The 18,456-nt window shown below is 43.8% G+C and overlaps 1 protein-coding gene across 1 annotated transcript in view; it reads left to right on the top strand.

The window, feature by feature from the left end:
* The window catches only part of Tango6 (transport and golgi organization 6 homolog), a 175,439-nt gene that overhangs the window by 92,717 nt on the left and 64,266 nt on the right, over positions 1-18,456 (top strand). Inside the window, exon 15 of the mRNA XM_034522335.3 lies at positions 9,695-9,835. Coding sequence (XP_034378226.1) covers positions 9,695-9,835 — 141 coding nt within the window. The remainder of the gene's footprint in view (positions 1-9,694; positions 9,836-18,456) is intronic.

The raw sequence follows: 18,456 nt of genomic DNA on the forward strand, positions 1-18,456 counted from the left end.
GAAATGCCTAAGTGTGAACAGGTTTGATAGCTAGCTAGCTGCTGTAGGTTCTTACTGATCTTCAGCCTTGGCCACCAGTGTTCCTTAGTGTGACCCTGCTTTTCCTCAGGCTTGAATAACACTAATTCTGCATCTGTATGGATTTTTGGACCTGTCTGTAGTTAACACAGCTCTGGAGCCTTCGAGTAACTAAACATCATATTGGCATGCCTGATGTTATCATTTATTGTAATTACAAAGACAGCTGCTGTTCAGTCAAGATCTCCACACTCCCTTGATGTAATAACCAGCTTCCCCAGTTTGTGCAATTTCCTGGAATTTTGAATCATCGTTAGTTTCTACCCTAATGAGAACGCTCCTATATCAGTGGACATACCTGGCTGAGGCATGACCTCCCTCCTCCTCTCCTTCCTCACATGGTCTCCATTTCTTTGTAATCTAGAGCCACAAGAGAAACCAATACATATTGGTGATAATTTCTTTGTAATCATAAAGAAAGGTTCTTTGTTTCTGATCCTTTCTCCTTGTCTTTTGTCTCCTCTTCTCCCCCCTCCTTGCTCCCACCCTCTCTTTCTCTTCCCCCTTTATCAGGCTAGCCTTGAACTTGCTATGTAAGTCAGGCTGGCCTTGAACTCATGAACCCCCTCTGCCACCCAATGCTGGGATTGTAGGAGTCATCACTGTGTTCAGCTGACCACTTTCCTTGACCATTCTTCATTGTTCTTTCAAACTAGAACTTCTCCTACAGATGAATACATATCTTCTTGTCTTTCTAGTTTTTGAAATAAATTTATTAATTACATTGAACAACATTCTTTGTTGTTGCTGTTGTTGTTTGGCTTTTTGAGACAGCATTTCACTTAATTGCTCAGGCTTGTCTGTAATTATGCATCCCAGGCTGGCCCTGAACTTGAGTCTTTCCACAGCCTTCTGAGTGCTAGGGGAATGGGCCTGTGACTATGCTTAGTATTTGAACACTGTCATCTGCTCTATTTTTATCCCACTAGTTTGAAAGCCCAAAGATCATTTCCACCTCTTTGTTTTCTCTTGGCAACAGGGTCTTGCTGTAGCCCCGGCTGGCTTCAGACTTGTCATCCCCCTGTGGTCTATCTCTGAGTGCTGGGATGTCAGGTGCACTATTACTTGGTTCACCTCTTGTCCTCTTTAAAGTAGTTTTGTCTAGTAATGACCTCCCAGGTTCTAGATAAAATGCTTATATGGATCTTTCTTGTTGAAGAAAAAGTTGAACGTTATCTACTCTTTTCTTTTTAATTATTATTTCATTATGTGTATGAGCATTTTGTGAACATGCGTGTCTGTGCACTGCTTGTGTATATTGCCCATAGAAGCCAGAGGGGGTCAGAGTCCCTGAAACTGGAGTTTCAGGGACTGTTGCAAGCAGCCATGTGGGTGTGGAGAATTGAGCCCAGGTCTTCTGGAATAGCAACCAGTGAGGCATCTCTCCAGTCCTGTCTACTCCTTTTCTACACCTTAGAGATGGGCTGAGTGCAGGTGCAGCCACGTTCACAATAATGCCATCCTCTGACATGTGCTTGTTTTTGTTTCCTTTAGGTTATTTTGTTTTGTTTTTGTCTTTTTTGTTGAGACAGAGGCTCTTACAGCCTAGAATGGCCTCAGATTCAATATGTGAAAGAGTATAGCTTTGAACTTGTCATCTTTCTGCCTCTACCTCTCAAGTGTTGGGATTACATGTGGATGCTACCATGTACAGCCATTCCTCCTTCCCCCTTTTTAAAGATCTACCATTTAAATTTTTTTTAAGATTTGTTTTTTAAGCTGGGCAGTGGTGGCGCACACCTTTAATCCAGCACTTGGGAGGCAGAGTCAGGCGGATTTCTGAGTTCAAGGCCAGCCTGGTCTACAGAGTGAGTTCCAGGACAGCCAGGACTACACAAAGAAACCCTGTCTTGAAAAACCAAAAAAACAAAAAACAAACAAAAAAGATTTGTTTTTTATGTATTTGTATGAATGTTTTGTTCACATGTATGTATGTGCACCCTGTGTGTACTTGTTGTGCACAGAGGCAGAAGAGGGTGTTGGTTCCCCTGGAACTGATGTTATGATTGTAAGTTTCTCTGTGAGTGCTAGAAACAGAACCGTGGTCTTCTGTAAGAGGAACACATGCCCTTAGTCACTGGCCCACCCTGTTCCACCTTCTGACTGTATCTGTGGGCAGTGTTTGCTGCTGGCCAGCACTGTGGATGTTCGTCAGCCACTGAAGCTCAGTGATCAGCTCGTCTTCTACATTTGCTTCCTCAAGAACTTGTAGCTAAGGTTTTCCAAATGATCCAACAGTTTTGCCACACACGTATCATTGTTCTGCTCCATGTTCAGTCTGTTGCTCTGGACTGCAGACACTTGTCTCAGACTCCTTTGTCCTTATTTGTGGACTTCCACCTTTCCTTCCCTTCTCCCCACCCACTGCTTCCCTCTCCTGCTGCTTCCCTCCCCTCCTCCTTCATTGCCACTCAAGGGAGATTTAAGGAAGATGAAAACATAGGTATTTATGGTTATTATGCCACATTTGGTCACAAACATAGCTTAGATTTCCATTTCTATTCTGAGAATATTTGATAAATGTGTATTTTCCCTATTTTAAGTACAGTTGAATTCTGAACACACTGTTCTAATCTCAGTTTTCCCTTAATAATGGGGCTTGGAATTAATTCTGTAACAGCTCTTAAAAAGCTGCTTCACTTGTGTGGGGGAAGGGCACATCAGATTTTACTGGATGAATGACCGTGATTTACCCAGCTCTCTATTCGTTAGCATTTAATTTGATTTGAGTCACTTCTATTATAAATAGTGCCACAGTGATGATTTTATGCATAGTAATTATCTACTTGTACTGATGTGTATTAGAATAAATTCTTAGAGTAGGGTTCTGACTTAATGCAGAATTTAGATAGTTTTTTTTTTTTTTTTTTTTTTTTTTTTTTAACCCAGTAGACCGTTTTCTTAAGAATGCAAGACAGTCTATGAGATGTGAAATCTTGACTCTTCCCTCATTTGGCTCACAGGAAGCCATTTTCTTTTTCACTGCAGGGGCAGCCAAAGCCAGTTTGGAGCTGAAACTCTGCCCTTGGCAGTGCATTTCCCTCAGCATTTGAGATATGCCATGCTGTTTTATCCTATTTTTATCAACCTAAAAGCCTGAAAAAGAAGACAAGAAGTGCTCTCTATTTAGATTTTGGTTTAGATCTATTGGGTGCATGAGAACTAGGAGAGTGAGAAGTTCAAGGTTACTCTCAGTTCTAGAATGAGTTTAAGGTCAGCCTGGGCTACATGAAAAACTGTCTCAAAAAAAAAAAAGACAAGCAGAAAAATAATACATAAAAATATAAAGGGGGCTAGGTGTGAATGTACATGCTCACAATCCTAGCACTTGGGAGGCAGAGGCAGTGGATCTCTGTAGACCAGTGTAGACCATGTAGACCAACATAGTGAGTTGCAGGCCTCCAGGGCTATCGTCATTGTCCTCCTCTTCCTCCTCCTCTTCTCGATTTTTCAAGACAGGTTTTTTTTTGTTTTTGGTTTTTTTTGGTTTTGTTTTTGTTTGTTTGTTTTTTTTTTTTATGTATACTTTGCTGTACCTGGCTGAGATCCTATCTTAAAGTGAGGTGGAGGAGGGGGGAGATAGAGAGAGATAAAGGAGGAAGAGGAGGAACAAGGTAGTTCAGTGGGTAGAGGCACCTGCTGCCAAGCCCCAGGACCTAAGTTTAATCTCTGAGATCCACATGGTGGAAGGAGAGAACCAACTCCTGCAAGTTGTCCTCTGACCTCTACATATACACATGGCACATGCACACACACAAACATACATAAATACATGTAATAAAATTGAAATTGTACATGTTCATAGTGTACCATGTGATGTTTCAATACATGTAATAATTGTGTAATAGATAATAACTTTCCGAGATACTCTATTCACTTCCCTCATCATAGGTTTCATCCATGTGTCCAGTTTAAGCTAGAGATGCAGTCAGTGGCCCTGGGGTGAATCCCCAGCACTAGAAGAAAGAAAGAATCTGTACAGTTCAAGAAATACAAATGTGGTAGTGTGTGATCATACTCTACCATTTGGGAGGCTGAGACAGGAGGATCAGACGTTCTGTAGCCTAGGCTAAATAAAGTGAAACTCTCCCTTCAAACAATAATAGCAACAGTTTTTTTTTCTTATTACAAAGTGCTGGGATTTAAGGCATCTATCATCTTACCCAGATATTTTTTTCAAAGATTAAAAAAAGGAATTGTGTGTGTGTGTGTGTGTGTGTGTGTGTGTGAGAGAGAGAGAGAGAGAGAGAGAGAGAGAGAGAGAGAGAGAGAGAGAGTGTGTGTGTGTGTGAATGTATATGCTAAGGCCCTCAGAGGCCAAAGGTATTAGAGCCCCTGGAATTGAAGGGTGACCAGAACTAAACTCAGTCCTGTGCAAGAATTCATATTCTTAACCTCTGACCCCTCTCTAGCCCCAAACAACAATTTTTTAAAGTGTACAATTGAGTAGTTATTTTTATAGTCATAGGACACATGCCATTTTGACAGTCAGATTTAGAGTGTTTACATCACTCCAGAAAGACTCTGTATCCAGTAGTGGTGGTTCATCACTCATCCAACTCACAGTCCCAGCTAACCACCTCATCTACTTCCTCCGTATGCAGACTGGCCTCATCTAAGTGGCCCATGGAAATGGAGTTGTACAATCTGTGTGGTTCGTATGCCTCTTACAGTTTTGTTTGCAGAAGCACCTGAGGAGTTTGAGTGAGTAGGTCATCTTCCTGATTCCACAAGCCCTTTGGGTGGTTGTTTTCTGCTCAGGAAAAGGGAGACAGATTAGTTGTGAAGTCACGATGACTTAGCAGGCTCCCGAGATGGAGCCAGTCAGCACCGGCATTTAGAGCTCTCCATCTTACAATGATGTGAGGCCAACCTTCTCCTGCTCTCACTATTTCCTGTGAGAGGCTCTACAGATCACTTGGCAGCTGGCTAAGGGATCATCTGGGTGTGGGAGGGAAGACAGTTACTTTGCAAGGCTGCTTGTTTTGTTACAAGATGGACTTTCAAGAAGTTTCCATGTTGAACCAGTTCATCTAAGCCCTGTGTGTGACTTGGCACAGAGCAGAATCCCATGAACCCTTGTGGTTTGGCTTCACCTTTACTCTGCACATCTTACCTGCTACATAGCACCCGGCAGCAGTCTTCTCCTGTAGTCAGAGTAGGCACCTTGATGGCTCATGTGCTGACGCTGAAGTTAGCCCATTTTTCAGATTACAAAGGGAATTACCAGGTGAGAGGGACCAAAGGTTATACGTAGGTTATAAAATAACCTCGGCATGACAAAGAGTGATAACTGTCAAAAACTAAATTAAATAAACACAATCTCATCCTTTGCACTGCCATGGTCCTCACCTTTATATGTGGTTCTTACTGCCTGGTGAGTAAAGCTGGCGCATCCTGTATCCCACACATACACTCTAAGGTAGGAGCTGCATTCTAGAAGGAAAACCTCATGTGGTACTCAGAGGGCCCTCGGTAGTTATCTGTGGAGTAGCCTGGCAGGAAGATGATAAACTTGGCAGGTGAATCTAGGACTGTGGGAAGTGGGCAGTGCTTAGCTGTTGGTACCCTTTTTGAGGAAGAGTTGGGTAGTTAATGCTGCCTGGTGGAGCTTCAACTTCAGCATTGCAGAAAGAGAAAAGGAAAGAAAAGAAATCTAAAAGGGTGTGTCCCAGCTAGGGTTTCTATTGCTGTGATGAAACACCATTACCAAATCAACTTGGGCAAGAAAGGGTTCATTTGGCTTATATCATAGTTCATCACTGAAGGATGGCCAGGACAGGAACTCAAACAGGGCAAGAAGCTGGAAGCATGAGCTGTTTGCAGGGACCATGCAGGGGTACTTGCTTACTGCCTTTCTCCTCATGGCTTTCTCAGCCTGCTTTCTTATAGAGCCTAGGACTACCAGCTGGGGACATGCCATTACCCACAGTGGGCTGGGCCTTCCCTCATCAATCACTAATTAAGAAAATGTTCTGCAGCCTGATCTTATGGAAGCATCTTCTCAATTAAGGTACCCTCTCAAATAACTCTAGTATGTCAAATTGGCACAAAACTAGCCACCACATGAGGTTAGAGGGTTGGAGAACTGGGAAAAAAGAAAGAAAGGAAAAGAAAGGAAAGGAAAGTCCAGGTGATGGTGGTACACACGTTTAATCCTAGCACTTGGGAGGCAGAGGCAAACAGATCTCTGTGAGTTCAAGGCCAGCCTGATGTACAGTGTGAGTCCAGGACAGCCAACACTATACAAAGAAACCCTGTCTCAAAACATAAGCTAGTTTTTATTAGCTTCTGTGTCCAAAAACCTGGTGAGCAGCACAGTCAGACCTGGAGGCTCGGGGAGTCTGCCCAGACTTTCCTTCCCTGCTCAGGGAGTCTGCCCAGGCTTTCCTTCCCTCTTCTCGTTGCCTGCTTCTTGTCTCTGTGTTGCTGTCTTGCTGGTTGGGTTTTATCTTCACAATGGCCACTGGAAGTCCATGACACCAAACAAAGGAGTGATGGGCTACCTTTTCTTGGAGCTCCAATCTGGGTTCTAGACTCATTCCTGAACCAATCCTTGTGGTGGGGATGGGGCAGAGTATTGTAATTTGCCAACCTGAGGTCTGCGTCCCAGCCAGAGGGAGGACAAGTGGGTTACCAGCACACTGAAGTAACACTCAGACAGAGACTTGGAGTGTGGATCACTGATTCCCAGAATAGTGTCAGGAGGGGTAGATGCTGTGCACAGCCACATGTGTGAGCTTGCTTGGCTAGAATAAGATGTTTGAAGAAGTAAATATTTCTGCTAAAGACTGGAGAAAGAGAGAAAATAGAAGTAAATGATAGCAGGAGAGATATTAGGAAAGGATGGTTTCAGATAACAATCCTAGCTAACCAAGTTCTATCCAGCAGACACCACTTCCGCCACTGTTCACTCCAGAGCACTGCTCTACTCCTCAAAGGAAGCATCTCTGAGTGTGAGCCCAAATGAAAAGTGGCCGAAGTGAATGCTTGCCGTCCGTCAATCCTTCCTCTTTCTTAGTAAACAATTCATTTACCTTTTCCTTACACCACAGACATAGCCGTCCGTCAATCCTTCCTCTTTCTTAGTAAACAATTCATTTACCTTTTCCTTACACCACAGACATATTTCCTAAGCTATAATATTCCCCGATTTTACTGGAAACCTCCAAAGACTTCTCCATCAGTTTACACAGTATAGAATGAGCTGCGTTCTCTTCCCATCTCAGCCTGAAACGCCACATGAGCAGAGCTTCTGCTTACATGATGTTTGAGCCCACGTGCAGAGGCTTCCCAGGCTCCTTGGAAAACAGGGATGCCAGGGAAGCTAGAAAAGAGGGTGGGTAGACAGGTCAGCCCTCAGCAGGTGCAGAGAGTGGAGACAGTGGATGTCATGTAAACGAAAGTAGATTCACAACCTATACTATAGAACAGAGTATGCAGCCATTCCTGAAGATGGCCAGGTTAAACACGAGAATGCAAGCCTGAATATAAATAATTACAGATCCCAAAATGCTGCTGCCTCTTCACCATCCTTCCGTGACTGCCACCTCCTCCTCTGCTTCCTCCTCTTCCTCTTCCTTCCTCTTCCTCCTCCTCTTTCTTCATCATCCTCCTCCTTCCTCCTCTCCTCCTCCTTTTTCTTCTCTTTCCCTTTGTGGCTTTTACAACAGTTTCAGTTCGTAGCCCTAGCTGCTATGGAATCTACTATATGTAGCCTAGACTGGCCTTAAACTCCTGGCCCTCCTGGGCGCTATGATTCCAGGTGTAAAGCTCCACATCTGGCTTCCTGAGCCCTGTTTACTCACTCATTCACTGACTCATGAGCAAATAGTTACTGAACACCTATTGTGTGCTGGCCTGTTTCTAGGTGTTGGAGATACAGCAGGGAATAGAACAAAATTATTGAGTATGCAGTCTGCACTGCAAGGGGAAGAACAAACAATCCATAAGGGAGTGTGTGAGCTGAACAGCAATGCTCTGTGCTAAGGAGAAAATGGAACAGGTAGGAGGGTCAGGTGGTGGTTAGACAGAGACCTACTACCTTAGGAGTTGGGGAGCGGGCCAGCAATCTTCCAGAGAAGAAGGTCCAGCTCTAGCAGAGGAAGTGAGGCCCAGGAACAGCTTGTTATACTAAATATTAAAAATAACAAACAGAAAAACTAGGTGGGCAGAATTGTTCAGGCCAAGGGAGCAAAGAATAGCATATTCAAAGAGGGCTCCTTGGTCCTTCAGTTTCAGAGAGGGATGGGTCAAGAGGGAGAGTAGACAGAGGAGGGGTGAAGCTTCTTCAGGGGAAAAGAGAAACCATTGAGGGGTTGGCGCACAAGAATGAAGGGGCCTCATTTGTATTTTTAAACAGTTCCCACCATATGGAGGAAGGGTGGAAGCAGGCAGAACAATTAGAGGGTTAGAAAAAGTGTACCTGGCACTGGGACCTAAGAGGCTGAGCTACAAGCAGGGAGACCTCAGAAACATTTCCTTCTTTCCTGGCTGCAAGAGAAATGCACATCCTTCTTTTAGAAGGGGATAACCTTGGTGGTGCACGCCTTTAATCCCAGCACTTGGGAGGCAGAGGCAGGCGGATTTCTGAGTTCGAGGCCAGACTGGTCTACAGAGTGAGTTCCAGGACATCCAGGGCTACACAGAGAAACCCTGTCTTGAAAAAAAAAAGGGATAACCTTTCCTCTCTGAGCAAGAGGATTTCTACAGTTTGGAGAGCAGCAGGCTTATTCTCTAAGGTCATTTCTCCCTTTACTGCATCCATGCTGAGGTTGAGTATAGAGCTGGGCTCAGATGTGCTAGCACATTTGTAGGGTACATACTGTGGAGGCCCTGCATGGATGGCCAAGGGGATCCAGGAAATCGGCCGTAAGCTGAGATCTAATACCCGCCATGCCCAGAAGGCTCTGAAAATGGAAAAATTGCTATCACAGTCACAGTTTTATAAGAGAAATCAGATTGTAATGAAGAGCTATATCAAAGGCATGAAGCACTACTGTGCTTTGGGCTGAAGTCTGCAGAACATTTTCAGTCATCGAACCCTAGAATCTTAAAATCCGGAGAATCTCTAGTGGTCCCTTGCTGCTGTACAGATTCCAGCCATGAATTCCAGTGATCCAGCCTGTGCTGCAGATGTCCATAGCTCATAGATTACAGAATGTCCATGGCAGTACCTCAGAGCCCTGGCTAGGCTAGGAATAGCAGATCAGAGATCAGGGCTCCCAGTCACCAACTTCCACTTATAAGGGTCATGTGTCCAAATAGAGACAACCTTGGCCTGGTGAGATGGCTTAGAGTCAAGGTGTCTTGCCACCAAGCCTGATGGCCTGAGTTCAATACCCAGGATGCAGGTGGGTGAAAGGACAGAACTGGCTCCTACACCTTGTCCTCTGATACACACACACACTCTCTCTCTCTCTCTCTCTCTCTCTCTCTCTCTCTCTCTCTCACACACACACACACACACACACACACACACGAATGTATAAATAAATAAATGAATAAATAAATAAATAAATAAATGTATGTTTGTATTCATCCAATCACAGGATATCTAGACTTACTTGTCTTCCCTCCTAAATAATGAATTCTTTCTTTCTGTTTTGTACCCCAGGGGTTGCCCTTCTCTCAGATGTGTACCCTGAAGAAATCTTGTTTGACCTATTGGCCAAATACGACAGTGGCAAAGACAAGCACAACCCAGAGACAAGAATGAAAGTTGGGGAGGTCCTGATGCGAGTTGTCAGAGCACTAGGTGAGTTTTGTTTGTTTTTTCCGTTACTCTGGAACAGGTCAGTGTGGTACTACTCTGTCTGTGCACTAGAACTTAGTCTGCTAGCAGGTGAGGTGATGGTGACTGTTTAGGGATTGAACACCTACTCAGCTGCTTAGTTTCCCTCCCCAAGAGCTGTGCTTTTCTCGGGTCTGTGTGGTTGGGATGGCTCTCGATATGCAAGCTCACTGACCTGAAATATACTGCTCAGTACTCAAGCAGGCAGGCCTCCACATCACAGCCTGCTGCCTCAGCCTCTAGAGCGCTGGGATTATAGGTGTTCTCTGCCATGCCCAGCTTTGAGGCCCAATGTATAACGGACCTGAAAGGAGACACTTCACACCTGAGAGCAGCAAACATAAAAGGTGAATTTCAAGCAGGCCAGGGAACGTAGACCTCATGAGGACTGTCTGCCATGCCAGGTTGCCAGTGCGTATGGCTCACCAATTTCCCAGCCAGTCCTTTACAAGTTGTTAGAGCTGTGGCAGATATGAGGCTGTGGCTCAGCCGCCTTCAGCAGTGTGTCCAGGATTCCCTCACCAATGAGTGACAGCACGAAGAACTGACCCACCAACTTGAAGTTGCTCTCTGCCTGTAAGCTGAGACCTGTGATTGGTTCTCAGGCTGCAAAGGTGTTTTCTGTGAGCTGTGTGTGGCTAGGCTCGTGATCCTCTTCTCCCCTTCCTGGTGCTTCTTCATTCAGTGTCTGCATGTACAGGTGTGGGTACTTATACTATATAAGGCTATATTTGAATAATAAAGTTAAAAGAAACAAGTGGACAGGACTGTGATTCCAGCTACTTTGGAAGCTGGCGGGGGGGGGGGGGCGGGGGGGGGGGAAGGGGTGTCACAGTTTGAGTCTTGCCTGCTTTACAGAATGAGTTCAAGGACAACCAACCCAAGTTAGTAAGACCGTATCTCAAAAGTTAAAAGAGGCATGGGGATGCAGCTCAATGGTAGAGTGCTTGCCTAAACTCTGTAAGGTCCTGGGTTCAATCCTTAATATTGCCAAACAAACAAACAAACAAACAAACCAGAAATCATGAAAGGGGCACTGGGGAGGTGGCTCAGACCACACCAGGCAGCCCTGGCTGTCCTGGAACTTGCTCTGTAGACCAGGGTGACCTCAAAGTCACTGAGATCTACCTGCTCCTGCCTCCCAAGTGCTGATGTTAAAGGTGTGTGCCTCTCCTGGCCAGTCATAGCCAGTCATAGCTTTAACTGTCTTGTTCACATCATCATCCAACACCCATAATCTAAAAATCTGAAATCCCAAATGGTCCAAAATCTGAACTTTTTGAGTACTTGTCATAACATCGTAAGTGGAAATTTCTGTACCACAAAACTTTGTTTTATTAAAAAAAATATTTTAAATAAAATTGCTTTCAGTTTATGCATACAGTGGTACTCAAAACAGAAATGAATTTTGTATTTATACTTAGGCATATTCAAGTATTGCAAAGTTCAGAAAATTATGAAATCTGGACAGCTCTGGTATTCAGCTTCTTGGATAAGGAGACAGCACCTGTGTCAGTGTGCGCGTGTCAGAGGAAGTGCCTTGTGTCAGTGTGTGGGTGCACAGAGGGAGTGCCTTGTGTCAGTGTTGGGGTGTCAGAGGGAGTACCTTGTGTCAGTGTGTGGGTGCACAAAGGGAGTGCCTTGTGTCAGTGTTGGGGTGTCAGAGGGAGTGCCTTGTGTCAGTGTGTGGGTGCACAGAGGAAGTGCCTTGTGTCAGTGTGCAGGTGCACAGCTGGCCTAATGCACACCCCAGTTGCCTTGCCTGAGCCTTGTTCCCAAGTTGTCAGTTTGTAGTAATGAGGGAGCTGGGGTGCAGTGCAGTGCCACCTGTTCTTGGCCTTCCCCTAGCTCCCAGGTGGTGGGAAAGCAGCAGGAGTTCATTTCTCTTTCTGTTTTTAAAACTTGGGCTGGATGTGGTAGCAGAGACAGGCAGATCTCTGTGAGTTCAAGGCCAGCATGGTCCACATACTAAGTTCCAGGCTAGCCAGGCCTACATAGTGAGATGCTCTCAAAAATTAAAATCAAACAAACACAAATAAAACAAAACAAAAATCCTTCAGGGTAGACTGTATAATCAGCAGTGTTTGCAGTACACTGATTTTTTGGCACTCTGTGTACTTATTACCACTCAAATCAAAATCACCCACTAACCCAGAAAGCTTCCATTTGCCCTTTCTAGTCTGCCTTCCCTGGAGATAAGCAATCTTCTGAACTTTTTTTTTTATCATTTTCAGTTTACTTTGATTGTTTTGAACCTCATTTTAATAGAATTAAGCCCCCTGTTTCTAATGTGCTGGGAGAGCTGGACACGTATAAACTAGGTTACATCTGGAAGTGTAAACATACTGTACTTCTTTGTTGCCCTGCATTGAGAGGCACACAGTTGTCAGGTCACCCACTCTCAGTGATGTTGAGCTGACCCTGGTCTTTCTGGGTGCAGGGTTAGAGGGACCTCTCTGTTAACAGCCATGGGTTAGCTAGCCATGGACAAGCTTATCTAACGTTTTTTCTGGTTTTTGGCATTTTTTATTATTATATTTATTGAGATCATAATTATGTCATTGTCCCCTTCCCTTTCTTCCCTCCATACCCTCCCATATACATCCCATATACCTCCCATATACTTCCCATATACCCCCCACATACCGTTTTTTGCTGTTTTTCAAATTTATGGCCCATTTTTTCATTAGTATTGCATGCATATATATGCATTAGTATTACATGCATATTCATTGGTATTGCATGCATATATGTATATTTTATACATATATGTGTGTGTATATGTGTGTGTGTGTGTGTAAATATTTCTTCTCAGTCTGTAAGATGTTACTTGTGTGTATGTAATGGCTGACCACTTGGTGTTTGATGATCAGTTGGTGTTCTTGTCCCTGGGATGACTCTTCCCCGCTCTCAGCACTCCTTAGTTGCATATGGTTCTTTGTGGCCTTCTCCTGTCCACTTCGGTGTGTCTGTTGTTGTTCTTGATCAGCACAGCTTTAGGAAGTCATGTTGCTGAGACTTTATGAATATAACTACTTCCTCTTCCTCTTCCTCCTCCTCTTCCTCCTCCTCTTCCTCCTCCTCCTCCTCCTCCTCCTCTTCCTCCTCCTTCTCCTCCTCCTCCTTTTAGACATAAGTCCTGCTTTATAGCCCAGGCTGGCCTTAAACTTGCAATCTCCTGCTTCAGCTTCTCAAATACTGAATTTGAGGATTATAGATAGCTATTACCATTGCCCAGACAGGATTTCATTTGTTAAAGGTTTATTTTTATTATTTTTAGCTCTGTGTGTGCAAGTGTTTTGGAGTTTAGACACACTGGACTCCAGGCTCTGGAGTTACAGGTGATGAGCCACCTGATTTGGGTGCTGGGAACTGAATACAGCCAGGTCCTCCGAAAGAGTAGTATGCAGTCTTAGGTAGGCAGATCTCTATGAGTTCAAGAGCAGCCTGGTCTACAGAGCTAGTTCTAGGGCAGCCAGGGCTACAGAAGAAGCCCTGTCTTGAAAAAAACAAAAGAAAGGAGAGAGAGAGAGAGAGAGAGAGAGAGAGAGAGAGAGAGAGAGAGAGACTCTTAACTGCTGAGCTATCTCACCAGCCCTACAATTTCATTGTTTTAAGTCTGTGTATTTAATGATCTTGAGTCATTGATATTTATAGTGTAGATATTTTCTTCTTCTGTTGTTAATATTTTAGTTTTGTTTCTAAAACACAGTTATGATTTTGTTTTGGTGTAGGTATATCTATCCTTTTATGATTTCATGTATACATATACATGAAAGGATATATATATATATACACATATGTATATATATATGTATATATATAATGCTTTTTGACATAGAGAACATTGTGGTAGGATTTTGGCTTAGTTTGTCTTTTTAAAGAAACTATTCAATTTTTTTTTCACTTTTAGAAATGTAATCTTAACAAATTGTTAAGTTACCAATCATCCCAAATGTTTTTCCATCTGTTTCCTCTTGTGTGGTCCAATGTTGATATTGATAGTAACCTGTGGGCTATTATGTAACATTGCATTAAAAAAAAAAAAAACAACTAGGAACATGTAAGACATTAACTGGGTGTGGTGACCCACAACTATAATCCTAGCACTAAGAAGGTGGAGCTGGGAGATCTGGAGACCCAGGCATCCTCCTCTACGTGGTAAAGTTGAGGCTAGCTGTGACTAAAGGAGACCTATTCCGCAGTTGCTTAACAGCTATGTAAACTTCTGGGGAACATCTTTGTATGAATGACATATTCCAAATTTCCTGTTCCTCAACCTAGGGAGTTCTTCTGGTGCCCAAAGTATATGCTGACATGTCACACAACCTAAGACACATTTCCAGTTATCAGGCTTAGTTTCTCATTCATAAAAAATATTCATTCCTGGGGGCTGGAAAAATAGCTTAGCAGATAAAAGTATGTGCTGCTCTTCCCAAGGACCTGAGTTTGATTCCCAGCGCCCATTATCAGTCAGCTCAGAACTACCTGTAAGTCCAGCACCAGGGGAATCTGATGGCTGTGGCCTCCACAGTCCCCTGCACTTATGTGCACATACCCCCATTCCTCACACACAGCCCCCCCCCGAAACATAATTTAAAAAATAAATCTTTTAAAGAAGTATTCATTCATTTCCATAAAGCATCTACAAATTCTCTCACATTTGGGAAATTCATACACAGCTAACTTCATTTATTTTCTACCAATCATGTTAGTACATTTTTCTTTTTGCTATGGGTTGCTGAGGATCAAACCCATGGCCTTGTGTGTTCTAGGCAAGGGCCCTACTACTGAGTTATACCCTCAGAATGTTGCAGGGATAGCTTTCTGCTACCTGCCTTCAGAGCCTGTGACCACCTTTGAAGTAACTCTGTGCTTTACCGTTTGTCTTCCTTCTAGTCTTTAATGGATCAGAAGCTGAACTACTAAATGGCCCCTGTGCTTAGGGGATACATTGGTTTCTCATGCTAAGGAATGGGTAGAAATGAAGGTTGACTCTATTATTGTTGTTGCTTTGCTTTGCTTTTTACATTTTGTTCGGCTGAATTTTGGGGTTTGATGCTGGGATTAAACCCGGGACCTCACACAAGCGAAGCACACACTTGACCACTGAGTCACACTCATTGGTTTTTATTTGTATGTGGCTCCTTTTTAAGCTTGGGTCACAAATATTTGATGCAAAGCTATTAACAATTCTGCCTGTAGTGATACTCAACCACTCTCTGAATTTGAATTTAGTTTTTATCAAATTTGAAACCACAAATTCCTCATTGTTCTTTCTAATGTTCAAAATTCTTTATCTTGAATATTTCCCCACCCACTCCATCTTGGGAATGAGGACATTGTAGTTCAGTTCAGAGACATTTACTGAAGTGTGACTGTCCTCTTAGAACCGAGGACCCTGAAGCAGGGAGTCAGGAGTTCTAAGCCAGCCTGGGCTACATAGCAAGATCCTGGGGGCAGGAGGCAGGCAGGGAGTAATAGAGACAGAGACAGGCAGACACACAAACTCAGACATTTATTGAGTAGCCACTTAATGGTAGCTGGAAGTTGGAGCAGGGAGCTTTGAGTTCAGCTAGAGGTGACAGGAAGTGGTGGGGAGAGACCTGCTGTGGCAGTGTGCAGACAGACCTGATTGTGGCAGTGTGCAGACAGACCTGCTGTGGCAGTGTGCAGACAGACCTGATTGTGGCAGTGTGCAGACAGACCTGATTGTGGCAGTGTGCAGACAGACCTGCTGTGGCACTGTGCAGACAGACCTGATTGTGGCAGTATGCAGACAGACCTGCTGTGGCAGTGTGCAGACAGATCTGATTGTGGCAGTGTGCAGACAGACCTGCTGTGGCACTGTGCAGACAGACCTGCTGTGGCAGTGTGTAGACAGACCTGATTGTGGCAGTGTGCAGACAGACCTGCTGTGGCACTGTGCAGACAGACCTGATTGTGACAGTGTACAGACAGACCTGATTGTGGCAGTTTGCAGACCTGCTGTGACAGTGTACAGACAGACCTGATTGTGGCAGTGTGCAGACAGACCTGATTGTGGCACTGTGCAGACAGACCTGCTGTGGCAATGTGTGCAGAGACATGTGTTGCTGTTCGCTTGCTTTGTTTTGCGTGTAGCACAGCATGGCTGGTCAGTCTGGGAAAGTAACTTTGCTATGGTTCTGAGATGTCTTTCCTCACAGCAGAGGCTTAAGGTGAAAGGTGGGAAGAAGTGTGAGTAATATGTTACCAGGCCGGACACTCACAGACCTCAGCTGCACTAAACTAAGCAGACTTCCGCTCCGCTAAACCAGAGTGACAAATTCGAATTTGTCACCTGGTTTTGTTTTTTGTTCTTTTGCTTTTTTGTTTTTTTAAACCAAGTTGGCCTCAAGCTCAAAAGTTTGTGGACCTGAGTTTTGTTCCCAGAGCCCATGTAAAATCAGATGTGATAGTGTGTCTGTAAGACTGGTACTTCAACAGGAAGGTGGAAGTGGACACAGGCGCATCCCTGTAGGCTCCCAGGCCAACCAGCCTGCCTTGATCAGTGGCAAACAAGAGATTCTCTCCCCAGCAATATGGATGAGAATTAACACCTAAGGTGGTCCTGTGACCTCAACACGGGTACCATGACATGCATACCCCACCACACACATACACTCACAGATGCACAAACACACTGACATACATGCACACACACATGCACACCTTGCCAAATGTGATCTGGTCATCATGGATGTGGCTCACCTCCACAAGCCTTTATATTAGTACAATTTGGGAACAGTATTGTGATCAGAGCTAAAGGCTGAAGCCCAGACTAATTTATTACTTTATTTTAAAATATATAAATAGACCTTTTCTCATCCCCCATTTATATAGTAACACAAGGTCATTTCGTATCATTTTTTAAAAGTATTTGAAAGTTTGAAACAAAACTTTCTTCTGTCATTTGCCAACTGCAAGTAACCACTCTGGTTTACAATTTACTTTCTTGGATGATGCTAGGGACTGGACCTAGGGTTTCGTGCATGCATGATCTCTACCATTGAGTTACAGGGTCAGCCTTCAGGTTAGGTTTTCATCATTTTTTTTCTCAGAATTATATTTATACATATATTCTTGTTTTCATCTAACATTATTTATGAATACTTTTCTTCTTTCATTTTATTTATTTATTCTGTGGTGTATTTTCCATGTATCTCTGTGTTTTTCTGTGTGTATGTATGTGTATGCATGTATGTGTATGTGTGTCTGTGTGTCTGTGTGAGTGCTGTGTGTGTAGGTCAAAGGGCAGCATTCAGTAGTTCTCTTCTTTCAGCATGAAGGTCCCAAGATTGTCAGGCTTAGCAGCAAGTGTCTCTACTTTCAGAGTCTCCACTGAAGCCTGTTTTCTTTCTTTCTCCCTTACTTCCTGGCTTGCTTTCTCTCATTCTCTTTCCTTTTCTTTTTAATAGTCTTGCAATGTTGTCAAGGCTAGCCTTGAACTCTCAGTTCAAGCTATCCCTTTCTAGTTCATGAGTACATTTCTATATCGATACCTTCCTAAAAATACAGTGGTTAACAGTTGTGTTATAATCAATGACCTGAATGGGCAGTGATTTAATTTAGATATCTTTTAGGGAGATGTTCTCTAATTAGGCTGATGCTAGTTTCTTTCTGATTACAGGGAGAATGCTGCTGATTTTTCTATTCACTCCGTCTGGTGAACCTTTGATTTCTTTCTTAGAATTGGCTCCTAGGAAGAAATGACTAGGTTAAAGCACATGTGTGCTTCTAAGGCTTCATTTTTACGGCGACGTTTTCTTTTCAGAAATGTGCATTTTGGCAGCAACAAATGAGACTGCCAATGTTTCCCAGATAAAAAACGCTTCCATGGCTTCCAACTAAACTTTCAAACCCAGCCATTTGTCTCCCACTGTGTGCCTTTGCTCCTCAGTGAACCAGGGAACATGGGATGCGTGACTCAGGGAGAGCCTCTTGTGAGAGCAGCTACAGTCTGGTAGTGTCACCATGAAGCAGAAAGAATAGCACTTCTTAATTATTTTTAGAGGTAGGACATAGTCTTCTAATTAGCAAGCTCAGACAGGTTTCCGTTTGGAGCATTAGACTTCTAAAGAGGAGAGTGGAAGGCTGAGGTCACGCTGTTCCATCTGGAGTTTACCTGTAGGACATCAAGAATCCAAGTTTGAATGAGGGTGGGGCAGAGGACTCAATCATGGATCTTCGTTGGCATATGCCATGGCAGGTGGAATTACCCAGAATCCCAAGGCAAAACCATGTCTTCTCTCAACATACTGTAGTCCAGAAAAAGGGTGGGTCTGGGCTTTAGGGTGTATTTCTAACTGTCGAAACTTGCAAAACTTTCTGCCAACCCTTCTCTATGCTGCCGGCTTGGATCTTATGTTTAAGGCTAGCAATCGCTTTGCCCCTCAAGGTTCATTCAAGTGATGAGCAACCTAGGACCCATGTTTCTCCCAGCCCAACCAACTCCAGGCTAAAGCCCATAATCTGATTTTAGAAAACCTATAATCTGTCCGGAGACTAGAGTATTCAGTCTCAGATCCTGCTTTGACAACCCATCTTCTTTCAGCCAATTATAG

This window comes from Arvicanthis niloticus, chromosome 18 (genome assembly GCF_011762505.2).
Source record: "Arvicanthis niloticus isolate mArvNil1 chromosome 18, mArvNil1.pat.X, whole genome shotgun sequence".
Taxonomy (NCBI): domain Eukaryota; kingdom Metazoa; phylum Chordata; class Mammalia; order Rodentia; family Muridae; genus Arvicanthis; species Arvicanthis niloticus.